Here is a 19572-nt window from a genome sequence, read left to right as displayed (position 1 = left end):
TTCAGTATTAATACTTCTGAATGTACCGATGAAGGCTAGAGGGTACTTTATTATAGGTACGTGAAGAAGTTCTCATGGAATGCGGGTGACAACATTTGACAGAAGCTAGAAATCCATAAAAAATATAAGGTGCAGTTAAAACTGCATTAAAATCGATAGTTTTAATATTTACCTTCGTGTTTATTCCACAGCGATATTAATTACGAGTGATACGCCGCCGGCAAGCGCGTTTGTTTGACTTTCATACTACATTTCACGTCCAATATCCGACTGTTTTTGAATATAACTGGGAAATTTAAAATTTTATGAAACGTATACATTTACTGGAGTTTGTGATTTTACTACGTACGGATTTATTTTCAGAACCTAAAATCTTTATTTGTATTAAAATTCGTAGTTTTTAGAGTAACGAAAACTAAACTTTTTATTGGCTAAGTTGGAAGTAAGTACCTATAGATTAGAACCACTACCTATAGATAACCACTTCTGTAAAATTGTTAGGGATGTTTTCCTGTGATGCCAAGTCAATGGTAAAGACGAAACTGATAATACTTAGATATTTATTCATGTGACAATACCTAAACTCTAGACTAATTGTTTTTACTTTTAGTAATTAGTTTGAACGCGTGACTTGTTTCCATAAAAAGCAAATACCTAGTATTTGGAGATCTCTCTGCAAACAGGGGAATTATTCCGAGTTCCAGTACAATTTTACGTAGTTTTGAGTCATTTTCTGTTAGTTTCCATAAAAGTAGAAACGTGTATGTAAAGTTATCTAAATGTCAGCAAACATGTTATTCTGAAGTTTCCACGTATAACTTTCTGTATCTGACCACGCCTGAAATGTTTGCTGAAACTAAAATCTTAGAAAAGTGTAAATAAATATACATATGCGGAAGATGTTTTGGTCAGTATACATATAACATCGAATGCTTTTGGTTTGCAGCTACCACGATACAACACATGTGCAGGATTTGACTAAACATCTTAAACACTTTTCGATCCATCATTCAGTATTTAAAATGTTCAAAGTTTTTCCTGCGTTAAGGTATAGTTTCTGCAACTTCTTCAGTTCAGTTGATTGATTTCCAAGTTGCCCCTGGAAGACATTACTTTTCGAATTAATTCGTTTAAATAAACTAGGTTTACTATATTCAAGGGCGGATCCAGCTTCGGCGCCAGGGGGGGGTCACACAGTCGTGGTCAAGTTACAAAAAATATTATATTGTAGCGTATACTTCTTTTAATATTAAAAGTAGTAGTATAAATACAATAAGTAGATACGTACGTAGCAAGCTCGAAATTTTTACGAATGTTAAGAAAAGTGTTTTCATGTAGAAAATGGCCCGAGCAGAGTGAGCGCAATTTCTCGTATTTATACTACACACACGTGTTAACCAAAAAAGCGCGAGCGTAGCGAGCGCGAAAATTTTTATTCAGGTCGAGGACTAAGGTTAAAAAAGTGTTTTTATGTAGAAAATGGTCCGAGCTGAGCGAACGCGATTTCTTGGACATAATCACAGACGCGAAATTGAATAAGCGCGAGCGAAGCGAGCGCGAGAATTTTTTCAGGTTGAAGACTAAACGTTTGAAAAGTATTGTGTACGCAGAAAAGGGCGCGTACGTGTTTTATTGCAGCAACAGGAAAACATTTTCTGTGAAAACTTCAATTGTCTTACTATTCAGGTAAGGGTAAGGGTTCATGAGATCAGGGCCGTCTCTAGCTCATGTAGCGCCTGGGTGCAATTATCACCCAAGCGCCACCTATGTATCTATTGAAAGATTTTGAGTAGTACATATTGATCGAAGTACAAGGAATATAAATAAGAACGTTCGAACGAAAGTCACTTTTTTGGTAGACGACTTAAATAATGTTTCCAAATCATTGTAGGCTCAAACTGTTGGCCAGATTTAAGTTATGAAAGTCGAAACAGGACAACGTAACTGTAAAAATTAGCGCGAGCGAAGTGAGCGCGCAAATTTTTGAATTTTGGGACACAAAAAGTTCATAAGTTTTAAAAAGTATTTTAAAGTAACAAGCTGTCGGTAGCGCAAACTGTTTTGTTTTTGAGGACTCTATTAATAATATTTTTATGATATATCGGGTGTGTCGTTCACAATCACATTCACTTTATGATATTCTATGGCGAATTGTAAAAAAAATAACCTAATCTATTCAGTGGTTTAGCCACAGGAGTCATTTTTCGTTTTTATAATTTACAACATCATGTGTAAAGCAGAGATAAAGTTCGGAGTATCGTATGTTTTGATCAGTTGACAGCTGTCAGTTTTCAAGGAAGAATTTCAGTTGTTTGTAATGACTGACTTTTATATGGTGTTACATTTTTATTCCATTTCATTTGTTTGAAAAAATCATTTTTTTATTTTTACGTATTTTTCTTTTATCTTTGTGTTAATCGACATAATATTAACCAGTATATTAACGCATTTAATTTAATGTGATTATGAACGACACACCCGATATTTGACTTATGAAGTTAAAGGCAAGGTATATAAAATATTGCGCGAGCGAAGCGAGCGCGAAATTTTTTGAGCCTAGCGCCAAAAAAGGATCTGATTAGGTACATTGTAAAGCAACAAGTAGCCGCGAGCGCAGCGAGCGCGAACTTTTTTAAATTATTTGTTTGAAGACTCAGAAATCAGACTGGGAATTACGTACAAATAAAAAGGAACCGTGATAAGAGCGAGTGCCATTTGTGTTCGTTGATTCGGTGCGTCAATAAAAATAATAAACAATCAGAAATAGTAGTAGCGAGCTAGAATTTTTTCACTTAGTTGGAGGATGTTTAAAGTTAAAAATAATCAAAATGATCAATCCAACAAAGCGAAGGCGACTTTTTTGTCAGTATCATGATACAATGTGGAACTTCCTTATCGAAATCTGATATCGAGGCGCCCGGCTTATTCGCACACCCTGCACCATAGGTTAAGACGGCCCTGCATGAGATACAGCATGTAATGTAGACAACCCGGACAGCGAATTCTTAGTAACAGGGTCCCGTTTCCTCCTTTTGGGTGATAAAGAGTAAATGAAGAATAGAGAGCGAGCGTTGCGAGCACGAATTCTTCAGCAAAACTACTCTACCTGTAACTATGTAGGTATCTACCTATTCATTCGGAATACAAATTATCTTATACTTATAATAAAAACATAAAACATCGTGTTTAACCATTTCAATTATTGGTCCTCCTAGGTCCTGAACCTGGCCCAGGGGGGGGTCATGACCTTGTGACCTACCCCCTGGATCCGCCGTTGACTATATTAGTATAGACTTCTATTTCATACATTAAAATCTTGGAGGAAATGAATACCTACTTTGATCAACTCTCCATGGAATGTCCTCTAAATTACCTACCAAAATATTTTACCCACCAACACCATCACTAGTTCCTACCAACCAACCTAATCATGTATTATGTTGTTTTGTTTTCCCACAGAAGCCAGCAACAGGTCGTCAAGCAGCGGCTCTCGGCGCGGTTCCTCCCCCCACCACGCTCAGGTACGCACCCCTTGTTTACTAACATGTCACTCTATCACTCTTCGAGGAACTACTAAGTACTTAGCAAAACGAAGCTTTGGATAATCAATTATTTTTCGTTGTTACGTACACAAGTACATTTTGTCACGCCGAATAAAGACTGTTTATGTAAAACGGCGAGCTTAATCCAATGTGGAGTTATCTTACAGCCAGTTTGTGATGGGGTATATTAATACCCCCTAACTCCATCAAATTGAATCGGAATAAACTGTACGTAGTTTCGATAATGATGCGGTAATGAATGTCAGCTAATAGCCAAAAGCAGTTGTGGTTTTCACCTTTCAAGCCCTGTTATTATTAGAGTGTTTTAAAATACGCCTATAAAATTGTACAAATGACCCCTACTGAGTTGCATTTGACGACGCCCTCCCAGGCACGGGGGTGAAACACCGCCAACTTCTAGACTCCGGGCTGCATTGTGAAAGTTTCTAAAACCCACAAAGCGATTTTGGCCCGACCTTGCAAACGAATGCGGGACCCGAGAGATGTGGTAAACTTGAGAGTGTAGATCTTCAGAAATATCAATGTCAATTAGGATGCAAGTGAAACTCTCACACACTGTGGTAGAGATTGAGCACGTTTTAAAAAAAGGCTGTTCCTGAAACATATTTTTTACAGTGCAGCATATAATATCAGGCTATGGCAGTAGCCTGACTGTTTAAAATAGTTCTGCAATAAAAAAATATTGCTACATATTTGGTTGCTCTCCATTTATTTGTACGGAAATATTTACCTCCTATTTATTTTTCTCTGCCATAAATTCTAATTATTTTCCACTGAAACTCAGTTGGCTAGTTGCGTAAAATACCCTTTTACGTCAATGGCTTTCATTTCGACATTCCATTATTTCAATTGTTTGAAAAGTTCGTGTTGGCGACACGGACCTAGATGGCCATTTTGTCAGTTTATTAACAAGGTTTTGTTTAGAGTTAATAAAGTTAAATACAATAAGTAAATAAATGGTATATTTTTGAAAAAGTAAACCAAAAGACAAAGTAGCATAACCTCAACACTCACTTTGCAATTACATATTATAAACATGCTTTCTGATTACCAAAATACATAAAAAAGGACAGAGGTTTGAACCAAAAATATCAATTTTTGAAAATCAAACTTATTAAAGCAAATAGGACATAACGAAAAAGGTTCGAAGGTTCTTTTTCCTGGCACTCCACGTTTTGTAAGGTTTTCATTTAAGTGAACTGCAATTTTTAAATAAGTAATTAATGTAACATTTCTGATTTTCGATTGTTATTTTAACAGGAGCATGAAACATGCGATGCGACGGTTCACAAGTCGGACGTGACGCGAACAAGACCCACCAGCTATGAGAGAGAGTACCACGATAAGGTGCCTACTATGGTATGTATTTTATTGTAATCGCTATGTTATGGACCATGTGATTAATTCGGGCATTATTTATAATTCCCGAGCATTATGAATAATGTCTAGCTTTATCGGGCCATGTGATTAATAACTATCTTAACTTCATTATTTATCACATTGTACGGGCATTATTATATTGCTACATGATAGTTGGGCAATTTGATAATAAAGCTATATTTTATGCGGTGCGAGGGTGGCAGTTGTTCTAATAAATAAATCCTGTTAATTGCTACATATTTTATGATTATTGTTTTAAATTATATGTTCTATTTTAATGGAAAATTACAAGTCTAGCCACAAAATTATTAATTGGACAATTGTCATCTGATTTACTAACACGGCCTCGTTTTTCTTGATCTCATTTTTCTTGGCTCGTTTTTTTAATGGTAGAATTTAATTTGGATTCAAAACATTGTATAAAAAATTTAACTTAGTGACGAAAACGAATCGCTGCAAAACTCCACTCCACGCAGTCTTGTCTGCCCTACCCCTAGAGCGCAATTCAAAACCGCGTAGGCCCGGAGGGACGAGGCGGCCTGCGAGCTGAGGCGCAGGTAGTTGAAACGCTCGCCGCCGCGGCTGAGGCTGGCCGGCTGAGCCGGCCAGCAAGCCGAAGCTGCGGTGGTGAGCGTGAAAACCATCTGCGACGATAAGCTCGCATGGGACCGCCGGAGCCCCGCAGCGCCGGAGCCGTGACAGAAGCGATGCTTGCTGCATGTTGCATGCTTACTTCCATGCTGGGTCAATTAATATGGGATGTGTTATGTTAAAAAAATGAAATTAAATATGTTTGTATTACTTTGCCCAAAAGGTCACGGGCAATATGTATAGTGCTCGGTCAATTTGATTATTTGAATAATTATTATCAAATTGCACTCTCATATTGGGCATTTTTCATAATGACCGGGCATTATGTATACTGCCCAATTTATCACTTGGTCCATAACAGCTATATGTGAATTGATTTCCGTATGAGACCAATCGGTCTCGGAGAGATCATCTCCCCACTGAGCAGTGGGGAGCCCACCCAAAATTTACAGCACTTGTAGTGGATTTTCGAAATTCAAAGAACAATGTTATTGTATTTCAGGTGTTTTAAGGGTACGTTGGATGAGTATTATAATTGAAATCATAGTGTTTCTATAATACTTATGATGTTTTGCATTGACACTATTAGTATTTATTTATTTATTTATAGTTCATGTACACAGATACACACACAGAATACAGACAAAAAACAGAATACATAGTACATAGGCACAGGTTATTTCATGAGAAATTTCTCACCGCAGGCCCGTTACCTATTATTTACGTTATTTATTTCATTAACACAACTTTTTTCCGAGATGGGATCTAAGACAAATAATTTGTGAGCAGTTGTAGAGGTTACTAAACACTCGCTCACTCGCTCACTATCACTATACATCGCATACATACATAGGTAAATGTATTTGTGTATCCCTTTTCAAAATTGATTTCAACTAAAATATGCACATACTAATATAGTGCCAATAATCTAAATTAAACATCCCACTAAGTTTATTATATTAACTGTAACCAAAAGCTGTCAAGTTAGAACTAAGTAAGCCGCAATAACTTAATAGCAGCTTAAGTTTGATAATCAGAGTGTTACTCAACTTAACGGGGGCGGTGTGCCTACGTAATTGGTTGGCTAATCACTGTTTGTACACGTGAACGTTCTAGAATAATATTAGGTTTCTAGTACTTCATTGAAACTTGGTTTATTTTTGTTTTTTAATAATTGTCTTTATAAAATGGAGGTCAGATAGGCAGTCGCTTCTTGTAAAGCACTGGTACTCAGCTGAATCCGGTTAGACTGGAAGCCGACCCCAACATGATTGGGAAAAGGCTCGGAGGATGATGATGTCTTTATAAAATGATATTCTAGATTCTAGCGTTTTTTTTTTGGTTCAATACTTGTAAGCTTGCTTATTGCTTATCAGTTACGCAACTACATAAATACTTTTTTAACTTTATATACTCGTGTATATGCAGACTTTAGTATGTCCATGATATTTATTTCGCTTTCATTCCAAATGGGGAATCGAATTTCCGGATGAAAACACCGTCAGTATATTTTTATTGCATTCCATTTTTATTTACTTATGGCAAACAACGACGATTCTGCAATAACAAGTTAATTGCACCACCATTATATCCTTTTCTGGCAACTACTGAGTTAAATTCTTAAATTTAGAGTAGCTAAGTATTATATAGTTACACTAGCTTTTGCCCGCAACTTCGTTCGCGTGGAATAGTGACTACCAACAGATTTTTGATTTGACCAATAGATGGCGCTATATGTCCGGAATAATTTTATTTTTTTTGTAATAAAAACTATCCTATGTCCTTTCTCAAGTTTCAAACTATGTCTGTACCAAATTTCACACAAATCGGTTCAGTAGTTTAGGCGTGAAGAAAAGACAGACAGACAGACAGAAAGACAGACAGACAGACAGACAGACAGACAGAGTTACTTTCGCATTTATAATATTAGTTTGGATAGGTATATACCTATTACATAGTATACATTACGTAGTAAATACACATTGTATAACATTATTTTGGTGATATATATGTATACCCATCAGAATGCAACTATAATTTCCCTGTTTTATCTACCAGGCAACTCTCAGCGGCGGCGGCGTGGTGACGCACACGGCTCCGTCATATGAAGAACAGCGCGCGAACCCTGCACTGCTGAGCCGCGGAGCCAGCGGCACTCCAGGCGGCCGCAGCGTCAGGGATGATGGCTACTGCTCAGCTAGCAGCACGCCACGGGCTTTTGGTATAATCCCCATACTCATATCATGTTACTCTTCGTTCTATCTGGGAATGGGTAACGTACAGCACGCCAAATCCGCACTACTGAGCCGCGGCGTTAGCACATCCTTCTACCAACCATGTTGGGGTCGGCTTTTAGTGTGTAAGCAGCTTAAGCGGGTTCCGCAGCTTTATATGAAGTGACTTCGTATCTGACCTCTAACCATTGAAACCCTCGATCTGCAACCTGTGATGTGCCTTCGGTACCTCAGAGGAACTTGTTTAGGCATAGACGGCCACCCATCCACGGTCTGATTGATCACCCTTTGATTGATTATCCTGTACAAATTCGCATCCGCTTGAATATAACATAAGTAAGAATAACTTAGTATAACATAGTTATTATAGTAATTTCCTAATGCTGATGATGTAGCCTTAAAATTCTTCAGCCATATCAGGTTGGCCAATCTTTATGGAGTGTAGCCATCTGCACGATAGATATTGCCACGACATCGAGCCGACACAGTAGCACCTTATATTCGGTCATTCTGATAGTCCAGCCGAACGGAAATCTGATTTGAACACAGAGATATTATACTGCCTGCTTTTATGTTCTTTGAAGCACAAAGGTGGTCTTGAGAAAACGGTAGAACCTTTCTACAAACTAAACTAGTGTCAGTGCAACCTAATGTAGCTTATATATCAATTGATTCATTTCAAATTTTCAATCCTAATAAACTTCGTAAAAATATGGATGTTAGTACTTTTTTCCCGCGATTTCAATCCCATCCCAAGGGAATACCTTCGTAATTCTTTACTTCCTAGTATTATATTTCGTTCCTTTAAAAATTAACTATCCAACACAAAACGGGACATTATTTGCCGATTGTCATTTATTGAAAGCGCTATTTAAATTAGGAACTTAATATTTTTATTTAATTGAATAGCACATCAGTAGCTATATCCCCATCAAAACTAATTTCCTACAATTGCAATAAATACAGTATCTGGCTCAAGTAGTGAGGGGAAATATATTAAAAACTGTAAGTCCGGTAGGCGTTGTGCCACTCAAGGGAAACTTATTGCCACTTCACTATTTATTTCACAACCCTTGTTTGAGTTGGCGGGAAACTTTGGCGGCCATCTTGTTTTCTTAAATATTGAATTAATTTTATTGAGAAATTGGTATTTTTGTAAGACTTTTGATTGGAGTTTGGAACACGTTTTTTATGACCAGATCTTGGTATATATTGTGGTTTGATACCGATTATATTTCAGTACCTACGTATCAATGTACTAATATGTATGTACCTACTAATGTGTAGGTATGTTCTAATATCATAAAGTTGAAGAGTTTGTTTGTTTGCTTGAATGCATTAATCTGAGGAACTATTTACTGGACGGAGCCTATTTATCGATGCGTAAAGTAGTTCCCACGGGATGCGAATATTTTTAATAAAAGTCCCTGTAGTTATAAATAAAACCAGACAAAAATAGTAAGCTATTTTCTCACCGTTTCACGAAAGAAACGAGATATTTTAATAAAAGAAAAATAGAATTTTGCTCATCAAAGGTCAAATAAAACCGTGGGTTTTCTAATCTGTATGCAGTCAAATGGAAAACGTCTCCTGAGAGCAACATCCATCTTTACATTATTTCGATACCTATTTCAAAAATATCAAGGTTTTTAAAATAAATTCATGGAAAGAAACAATTTGACATTCAACCACTGAAGTTGGTTGGTTGACTTTTGGTTTTCATAAAATTACGCTATATTATTTTGATTTCTGAACATCCTTTTATAGTTCTACTGCAGAGGACAGGCCTCTTCTTATGCTGAGAAGAAATGAGCGTTAATCACCACGCTCGCAAGGCGTATTGGCGATTTGAGACTTTAAAGTCCAGGTTTCCTCAACATCTCAGTAAAAAAAAAACACAAACTAATCCAGCAGATACTAGACCATCTTATTCACTTAAAGTTTTTAATGAAAAGCTGGGGAGACATGAAAACATCTAGATTTTAATCAAAGCACAAGTTTTACAAGAAGGTTTCACTTGATTACACCCTATGCATGTTATTTGCTTGCTTCACTGGTTGGGGTCTTCAAACTTTGCTTTTACTTATACTTATAAAGTATGTATGTACTATGTGGATTAGTTTTCTATACTCTTCTGCAAGGTATCTCTAGGTACATATTATAAAAAGATTAAAATACATCATAACTGCCTAACACGTTATATGAGAGTCGAACCTAATACTTACCTAAAACCTTGTATGCTTAATCTTAGGCTTCCGTATAGACTATTAACTACAAAACACACATTATTGACCTTTAAACAAACAACAAACAATCCGCGCTCAAGCGAATTAATTAAAATTTTCGTTCCCATCACACACAGCACAGATAATCAATAAATTCAATAACAGAGCGTTAAATACCGATGCATATACTTACTCGAACATACTTTAATCATCTGAATACCGCGCGAAACCGATCCGACATTAAGGTTCCGTTTTTGAATTCCAATAGAATCGCACCTCACGATTATTGCGGAATTTTTCCGCATTGGCATCCTATTATGGCGTTCCCGGACGGATGCTTTTGACGTTATTAAGATCCCGCGGTAGGTGTAAGAATGATCGGTATTGGGACAGTTAGGACTCATCTAGATGTAGGGAACTGTCCGCATATTGATGAGAGATTAATGTGAGAGCTTTGGGTCCATGTTTGAACTGTGATGTGGCACATAATCGATCATGATGATGCATTTTTGGTGTGAAATGACAATTGTATGGTAATTTAGCAATGTACCTATGCATCGAAAATTTATGAACAGTGTTCTTTAAATGATCAAAATCTTTAGCAAAGAGCTATAAAGATAAATCGATTCAGTAAACTTTTTGCATGGTTGAAACTTATTTATTTAAACCTTACCGTCAATACATAGGCGACAGTTTTCTTATTATGTCTTTCAGATACTGAACCTGATGTTTTTGGACGAGAATAGAAATTGAGTAAAAATTATCAGAGTCAATGTGTAATTGGGAGCAACGTGCATCAAAAAAGCTCTCCGCAAAGTTATTTAGTTATTAAGTTTAAAGTTAACATAGAAATATATCATGTCATTGTTATATACTATTTATTTATTTTTTCAGATAACAAATCAACGAAAGGCTCAGTTGTAACTCTGTCATGTTATAAAAGTAAGTTATTGGTCGTTTAAACTGAACTTTAGTGTTTTTCAGATTTTAATATATTGTTATTTTTCAGAGGAGCCGAAAATACAAATAGAGGAAGAATGCTTTTACAGTGAAACATCGAAAAAGCTAAGAACAAATAGTATTAAACCAGGTATTTATAACTACAGCTTAAATTATACGGTAAAATTGGAAAACTTTAATGTAACTCGATATTTCCGGAAACCAATAGTTGCGGATTATGTACCATTCTATAATGACAAAAATAAATATTCCATATTGAATTTAAATGAAAGATATACAGATGTATTTCGATTGAGGCTGAGAGATAATCCTTTTCCGCGATAAATGAGTTTTTAAATATTTTATTTGAGTTTATATTTATGAGTATGACATGTTTCTGTGCATTATCTTAATAACTATTCAAAAATGGTACTGTGTCAAACTGTTAGTCCGCCGATAGTTTGCTCAGGCTTATAAATCATTAAGGGGTAATCAGTATTGCGTATATTAGCAGCGATCAGGTATCAGATCAACTAAGAGATCTAATATGATTCCCGATTACCTTCCAAATTAGCTTTCAGCCAACCATCGGGCTAACTATCGACCGACAGTTTAGTCTACAGTGTGTGTGCGTGGACTCTTGAATATTTACTATATACCTAAATCTAGATAATAACTACACTTTCCACAGAAGAGGGTGATGGGCGTGAGACGTGGGGCACGGGGGCAGACTTTCTGCTGTCCATCATCGGTTTTGCAGTGGACTTGGCGAATGTCTGGCGGTTCCCTTATCTGTGCTACAGGAATGGAGGAGGTGAGTCAACAATTTTCATGTTTAGGAATCACGTTGCGTACATGGAAAAAAGAGTGACCTATGTCCCTCACAAATTACATAAAAATCCGTCCAGTGGTTATTAAGTTTGAAACAGACGAACAGGTGGACGAGTTTAATATGGTTGAAGATTTAGTTTAGGTACTTTAAATATAAAACCCACATTAAGCATACCTTTTTCTTTTATACTTTGGATCCCCTTATGCAGAAGTAGATACGTTTAACTCATTTAATTAATGATGATCATTAATACATACTTCAAGAATTCAAAAAACTCTTTAGCTAGGATTATTCTATTATAATCAGTATACACAAGTTTCTGTATCCAAGAGTTCATATAGATAATTGCATAAAGGTGCGAACTTTACCTTATTTATTATTTCCTCATATCATTAGTTTGACACGTGGCGCTATAAAACAATTTTCCGGGTTTTAATGAAGGACACGAGCAAAATTATTTAATACTTCGGTAAGCTGCACTGTTTAACTATAACGATAACCGATCAATTTTTAGTTATTAAATCGTCGATTTGACCAATGGAGGGCAGTTTCATGGCCGATTATAGTTGGTAAAGCTTTACCGTTTACGGAGTTACTGTTTCACGTAGTTTCGCCTGCATCCTGGATAAAAAGTAGCTAATGTCTTTTCTCAGGATTTCGACTGTTAGTTTACCATACTGCGTTCAATTTGGTTAAATATTTTTGTCTTTAAAGTGCAACAGACTGACAGAATTACTTCCACATAATAATATATAATATTAGTTGCCCAGGATTATAGGATTATAGGAATCATCCGCAACGTCAGTTATGATTACTTATTATAAAACTTTTACTCTGCAATATTTCAGTTTCAATAAGATTTTTCTCATGGAAGGGATTTTCATTTCTTAGCGTTTTTCGTTTACTTTTCATTTATGTAAGGCTCTATACTAGTTTCCATGTCAGTGAGTTTATGACTTCCAATGCCTGCTTCCTGGATAAGCGTGGATTGTATGTGACTGTTCAATTTGTATGGATAGGATATGTTGACTCGTGTACGTGGAACTTCTCAATGTATTTGTATGATGATAAGTTTATTCAAATACTAAGAAATTGAGATTTTTGAATAGGTACTTGGAGTTGCTTAATATTATTATCTGTATGTTATTTTAAAACGGCGCGCGTTCGAACTACGGCGTAGCAGTATGTAATCTCGTAGTAACATTTTTCAGCATACTTTTTTTTTATTTTAACTATGTATTTCTGATTAATTTAATATTAAATCCCTTAAATTAAGGAAAAATGCGTCATTATAAAATATAAAAAGTTTCAATCCATACTAATATTCATATGTGAAAGTAACTCTGTCTGTAGCGCTTTCACGCCAAAACTAACAAACCGATTTGAATAAAATGTAGTACACCTGCTGAGACGAGAAAGGACGTAGGCAACTTTTAGCCTTTTAGCATGTGGGTGGAACTGCATGGAATGGCTAATCTTTTACAAATCTTATGTAACGAAAACTGCTACATTTAGGTGCATTCCTGATCCCGTACACGCTGATGCTGGTCTTCGGAGCGGTGCCGCTGTTCTACATGGAGCTCATCCTCGGACAGTACAACCGACAGGGACCCATCACACTGTGGAAGATATGCCCGTTGTTTAAAGGTATACACCAAAATAGTGATTTATTTTTTGTTTATTTAATAAACCTTTAATATAATATTTAATAAACCTTCTTTGTTTCTTTGAATAAAAAATACGCGTATTTTACGCACATCAATTTATTAGGAAATAAAAGCTTGTAAAATGGAAATCCCCAGCTTGGGAAAGCAGTCCACTAGTGGACTTTTTCGGATGTTTTGACGACTTTGATGACGACGTATTTTATAGTAAAATAAAAGGTCATAGCGTAGTATGAACACGGAAATGTACTTTGCAAAACTTAAATAAACATTAAACCAATTCCATATCCCAAACAAACTTACACATAAACCGATTTTTAACATTTAAAAGCCACGTTCAAAATACAAACAAAAAACACACATTTACAAACATATTTCATTTCATCGAAACCCGAGTATTATTGGCCAAATGTTTATTGAATAAAACAAATATGGCGAGTTGATATCAAGGTGAATTGACACATTCATTCATACACGAATTTTACACGTTTTATATCCCACGTAAAATGTCATATCGTCATCTTTATTGTATGGCGCTTACACCTTTTTAACTTTTAAATAGTCGTATATATCGCCCACGGAAGAAAGATGAGCGGAGATACCATAAGGATGGTAGGTCATACGCATTCTTGTAGGTCAAGTAACGTATAGAAGGCGCGATCAATTAGTAGAACTAACGAGGCGTTTGAGTTCGTCAAATCAAGACCGATCTTTGAAAGATTGATAGGTAACTCTATTTTGGAAAAAATGGCGCCGCCATTTTTTTTTGTTAGTAACGTTCCTTGTCCCCCGATCACCTGCATTTTGGCGCGTTTTTTAAAGAAAGTACTTAGGAGATTTGCGTTAGGACATCTCTGCCAGTTATTTTCTTCTCCATGGTATCGCTGTTTTGTAAATTAAAAAGGGCGTATGCGTAAAGTGAATTATGTCTACTTACGACCTTTTTGCAGTGAAGTTTGTGTTACAGGTGTCGGCTTTTGTGCGGTCATGGTGGCTTTCTACGTGTCGTTTTACTACAACGTCATTATTGGTAATTATGTCCAGTTGTTCCTGGTTTGTCATGCACGTTCTGTTCAATATTTTTTTGCCGGTAAAACTTGTTACAGTATTCTTATCTTAATTTTAAATCCATTTAACGAAGTCGTGAAAACTGCGTTACCCTGATAGGCTTAAACGATATTAAATATGAATCTTTATGGTCGTATGCCATCAGGTTAGAAGCCTCCTCTGCTACTGCCTATATTGCATCATCCTATCATCAATATAATGTGTTAGGGGCTAACGAACATATGTATATTTGGAACCCATCCAATTCTAGACACATGCAAAACAGCGCGTTAAAATTAGTGACCTCATGTCTATCAATTTAGAGGTACTATGAGGTTATGTTCTACGTATAACCTGCTACAAATTGTTGGCAAGACTATCTAGGTAAAAGCTAATAAGGTAATGAGCTGCTTAATTTTGAATGTGTTTGAACTAATTTTAGTATGCACGTTTAAGGTTCTTCACCCACTGTAGCAGATTTTTACCATTGCATTCCGCGCGTGATTTCTTTATAATTTGAGACACTTGCACACAATAATGGTAACTCTGTCATCCCGCGCTTCGCGACGGGGTGCGGTGCAGTGGGTAGAGCGCCTAATAGCTTACCTATTTACAAAATAGAGATTGATAGTTCTCTTAAATGTAACCTTCACCACTCTAAACATACCTAAAAAATATTCCCACACAGCGACTCACTCAATTTTCCGTGACGACATAAAGTTTGGCGCGAACCAAACCTTCAAATAAAACTACTTTTACGGATTTTATCGCGGTTGTATTAATATTATTTAATCCCGACGTTTCGGATCCTTTACAGCATCCATGGTCATGGGCAGGCTAAGGTGACGATACCGCGGTAAATTCCGTAAAAGTAGTTCTTTTTTAATGTTTAATATTCGTGCAAGTGTCAGAAATCAACATGCTAACCATAGCTTACTAACAAAGACTCCATTACTATTCAGGTTGGGCCCTCTACTTCCTAATATCATCAGCTCGGTCAGAACTGCCGTGGGTGCACTGTGACAACTCCTGGAACACGGAGCAGTGTTGGGACTCTGGCAGGATCAATGGCACCAGTAACAGAACTGACGTGCGGTATCAAGGACCTCTGTCGCATTTCACACCGGCTTCGGAGTTTTTTCAGTGAGTATCTATATTTTTATTGAGCTCTCTACTGTTATTTATTGCTTTTTTTATCTAATAGAGACTTCCTTTGAAATGCTCAGAACAGGATGACTTACGATAGTAAGTTTTGTATGAGTAGTAGGTACACGGAGTTATTTATAAGTGGCATATGCAAAAATAGAAAATAACGACAACTACCATTTGACGAAGGATAGCATTACCTGTTACTGACATTTCCAGATACATAAAATATATCTAAAAATATTCGTCGCAATTTTTTTTCCTAAACTCAACAGACGCAAATAGAATCATTTAGATTTAGACTTACAGGGCAATTCAAAATAGTTGAACCTAAAACTATTGATAACAATATGTTTGTCATGGTTCGATATTTCCTGTACGTCATACGAGGACCTTCCGGCAGGGACAAAAGGTCCAATCAGGTCTCACGGAAATTGACCCTTTTTCAAGGGTGACTGTAACGTAATTTGTCTATGCCCAATCCGATCGCAGGTTAATGTAAGGGTATCTTAGTTTGGTATTTGAATATTTTGTGTCGAAGGTATTTTTGAGTATGCTCGTATGTATGTATGTATAGCTATGTTAAGATAGGGTTTACTTTACTTTTATAAGAGTTCTTAATTGTAAGTTTGTGAAAAACGCTTTCACATGAGCTAGATTTTCCGCTCGATTTTACCGCCCAGCAACGCTCAGTTCTTATGGACAGTGTCGCGCGTATACGGGCATTAAATAAACAACTTTCGATACAAACGATGAAATCTGCAAAAAAACCGAGAAGTTATAAAATACGCGCTACAAAATACACTAGTGTGAAAGTACACACGTATACAATAATTCTATATACATTTACTCAATACTAACTTTGATTTCAGTCGAGCGGTCCTCGAGATGCAACATTCAGAAGGTCTGAATGACCTCGGCTTCCCGAAGTGGCAGCTAGCCATCTGCCTGGGACTGGTCTACGTCACCCTGTACCTATCACTGTTCAAGGGGGTTAAGAGCTCTGGTAAGTTTACTTGGAACGACTTATGTAAGTTAAGTTGAGGTATATACTTTCCATTTAAAAAATCCTGTATAATTAGAAAACACAGTGAATCAGGGGCTATCATATGAAGAACCTTATATCTTTTGCATTGAGAAAGAACTAACTGAACACCGAGGCAAGAAAGGAGAGATTACTACTGAAGCTTAAAAAAAATGAGTACTTAGCTTAATCGATTTTAACTGTTTCACTATGAAAGAGCTGAGTGTTGGACCATAGACAGACATGATTTACGTTAACAGTTTTAACACTATCTGCCACAATTACGATTGCATCTATTTCTTCAGGCAAGGTGGTATGGCTAACTGCGACCATGCCGTACGTGGTGCTGTCGATCCTGCTGGCGCGAGGACTGCTGCTGCCGGGAGCCACCAGGGGCATCGCCTACTACCTGCAGCCGGAGCTCACACGATTGAAGGATACACAAGTATACATTACCTACTATTATTACTCTATGTTAAAGGGGTGTGTGCTTGGAAATGGCATAGTGGGCAGTGAGGGTATGCTGTCAATCATAGGTACCCTTATTTATTTGTGAATTTGTGACTTCACAAGTTTTGTTTTCTTTTTATGTACCCTTATGTACCCTTATGTACTCTTCTCAATCTACGTTTGCTGGCCCGGAGATTAGATACGGAATTTTCAGCCATTTATTTTTTCAAACTTTTTGTTATTTGTTTTTCAGGTGTGGGTAGACGCAGCAGTTCAGATCTTCTACTCAGTGGGAGCTGGCTTCGGAGTGCATCTATCCTACGCCAGTTATAACACTTTCCACAACAATTGCTACAGGTAACATATGTAGTTAAATCTTTGAACGCATCCATTTTAAGACGGTTTACAAAAAAGCAGCCCACAAAATTTCCCGCCTATAACATTTCCCATATGTTTTGCTGAGAAGAAGAAATGGTGGAATAAACTCCCCAGTAACACTGAATTTATTTCTATGTATATTTTCAGAGACTGCTTGGTGACTACATTGGTAAACTGTTTCACTTCATTCTTCTCCGGGTTCGTGATCTTCACATATCTCGGCTTCATGTCCTACAAGCAAGGAGTTCCCATATCTTCTGTTGCCACTGAAGGTAATCGCCCAACTTTTTAAATTATTTATTTTCTTACTAGCTTCCGCCAGCGGCTTCGCCCGCGTGGTGTGTTGATAAAAAGCCTATGTGTTAATATCACCTATCTACGTACCAAATTTCAATCAAATCGGTCCGGCGGTTTTTGCCTGATTGAATAACAAACATATATCCATACATTCTCACAAACTTTCACATTTATAATATAAGTAGGACTGTGACTTTCCAAACTATATAAACTTTTCCCATATTTTTTTTAATTATTTCAGGTCCTGGACTGGTATTCCAAGTGTATCCAGAAGCAGTCGCTACTCTTCCCGGAGCGAGTCTATGGGCGATGCTATTCTTCTTCATGCTCATAATGCTTGGATTGGATTCGGGGGTAAGACACACGTCTAATACAAGCCTCGCTTAACTTAAATGCTTCATTCAACACGGATACAATTTTTGAAAGATGTGCAATCATAGCTCTATTTTAGACCCAATGGTCCTATGGTTAAAAAATGTGGAAATAATTAAGTTTCCAAAAACCATTGCCTCTTTGCTCGGTCTTTAGCAATCCGCAACCAGTTTCCCGGCAACCTAGGCCAGATCATCCGTCTATCTTGTGAGGCGAACAAAGTAGCGATCTAGATAGGGCTAGAGAAAGACCTGCCGCCTTTGTCTAATAGGGTCATAAACAGAACATTAAAATTATGTGTGCGTTGACTCAAACTTAACTAAAACAATGTAAATCAACCATATTTATACTTACAGTTATTTAATATGAGTGTACACCATTAATTTACCAGGTAATTTTTACATTTTAATTATTAGTTTTAAAAATATTAAAATATAAACATCCTTTTTGTACCCCTCCGTGGACCGTTTCCAAACGCGGTTTCAAACTTCATGATCAAAATTAAAATGTAATAATTTACAAATACTAATACATCACCTCTTTTAACCGTTATTAATATAATCAAAATCCATTTTTCCACTGTTATACAATATTTAAATAAAATTTCTTCAAATTATGATACATGAACAATTTGTTATTAGGTCCGCGACTCTTTCCGTGGTCATAATATATACAATGTTTGAATTCTCAATATTTGGAACGCAGCCTAAATTGTTTATTTGAACTGGTAACATTTCAATCGCTGTCAGTTTAAGATACCTTGGTTTCGGTCTGCATGCGCTCCGTCAATTAAAACAAAATTGCTTAAATCAAAGATTATTTCAGTATAATATAAAAGATCATTGCGACTTTTCTGTGACTTCGATACCACGGTAAGTGTTTTATCAAATATTATGGAAATCTATTAACATCAATTGTTATGGGACGCCATTTTTACAAGCATTGCTTTTAAATTCTAACCTAAAATTTTGACGTGTTTTACGCTTGATTTGATTGATTTTCTCATCCGTGGACAAACTTTTCCGTAGACAGTCACTTCTGTGGACGTAGACTTTTCTGTGGACATTGACACGGAAAAGACTGTGTCCACAGAAGTGACATCTATTAAGACTAAAACTTGCTTTTGCAAACAAATTATGTGTTGAACAGCTAGAGCATTTGTTTTGTTACTTTGCATAGGATATTATGCCATGTATAATATATTTATTGTCATGTTTATTATGGGACTTTTTTACCAATATTGTGTTGCATTTACGTGTTATGTCTTTTTTAATGCTTGGCTTGGTGTGGGTACATGGTTCATTGTCATTGTTTCAGTAAATTAAAATGCCTAGAAAAAATACACTAAAGAATCTTACTGATGAAGAAAAAAGATGAGACGGCGTGAACAAAAAATTAAGTATGCGTCGAGCTCGGGCTAAGTTAACTGA

General features: G+C 36.5%; 1 protein-coding gene across 1 annotated transcript in view; it reads left to right on the top strand.

The window, feature by feature from the left end:
* Positions 1–19572, top strand: part of LOC110379441 (sodium-dependent noradrenaline transporter) — a 47432-nt gene that overhangs the window by 21083 nt on the left and 6777 nt on the right. Inside the window, exons 3-16 of the mRNA XM_064041632.1 lie at positions 3460–3521; positions 4824–4922; positions 7593–7755; positions 10888–10935; positions 11003–11083; positions 11624–11746; positions 13280–13411; positions 14396–14458; positions 15438–15618; positions 16494–16627; positions 16951–17090; positions 17349–17452; positions 17621–17745; positions 18012–18124. Of these exons, the coding sequence (XP_063897702.1) occupies positions 3460–3521; positions 4824–4922; positions 7593–7755; positions 10888–10935; positions 11003–11083; positions 11624–11746; positions 13280–13411; positions 14396–14458; positions 15438–15618; positions 16494–16627; positions 16951–17090; positions 17349–17452; positions 17621–17745; positions 18012–18124 (1568 nt within the window). The remainder of the gene's footprint in view (positions 1–3459; positions 3522–4823; positions 4923–7592; positions 7756–10887; positions 10936–11002; positions 11084–11623; positions 11747–13279; positions 13412–14395; positions 14459–15437; positions 15619–16493; positions 16628–16950; positions 17091–17348; positions 17453–17620; positions 17746–18011; positions 18125–19572) is intronic.

The sequence above is a fragment of the Helicoverpa armigera genome, chromosome 25 (assembly GCF_030705265.1).
Source record: "Helicoverpa armigera isolate CAAS_96S chromosome 25, ASM3070526v1, whole genome shotgun sequence".
NCBI lineage: Eukaryota > Metazoa > Arthropoda > Insecta > Lepidoptera > Noctuidae > Helicoverpa > Helicoverpa armigera.
This window is presented reverse-complemented; position numbering and strand designations above follow the sequence as displayed.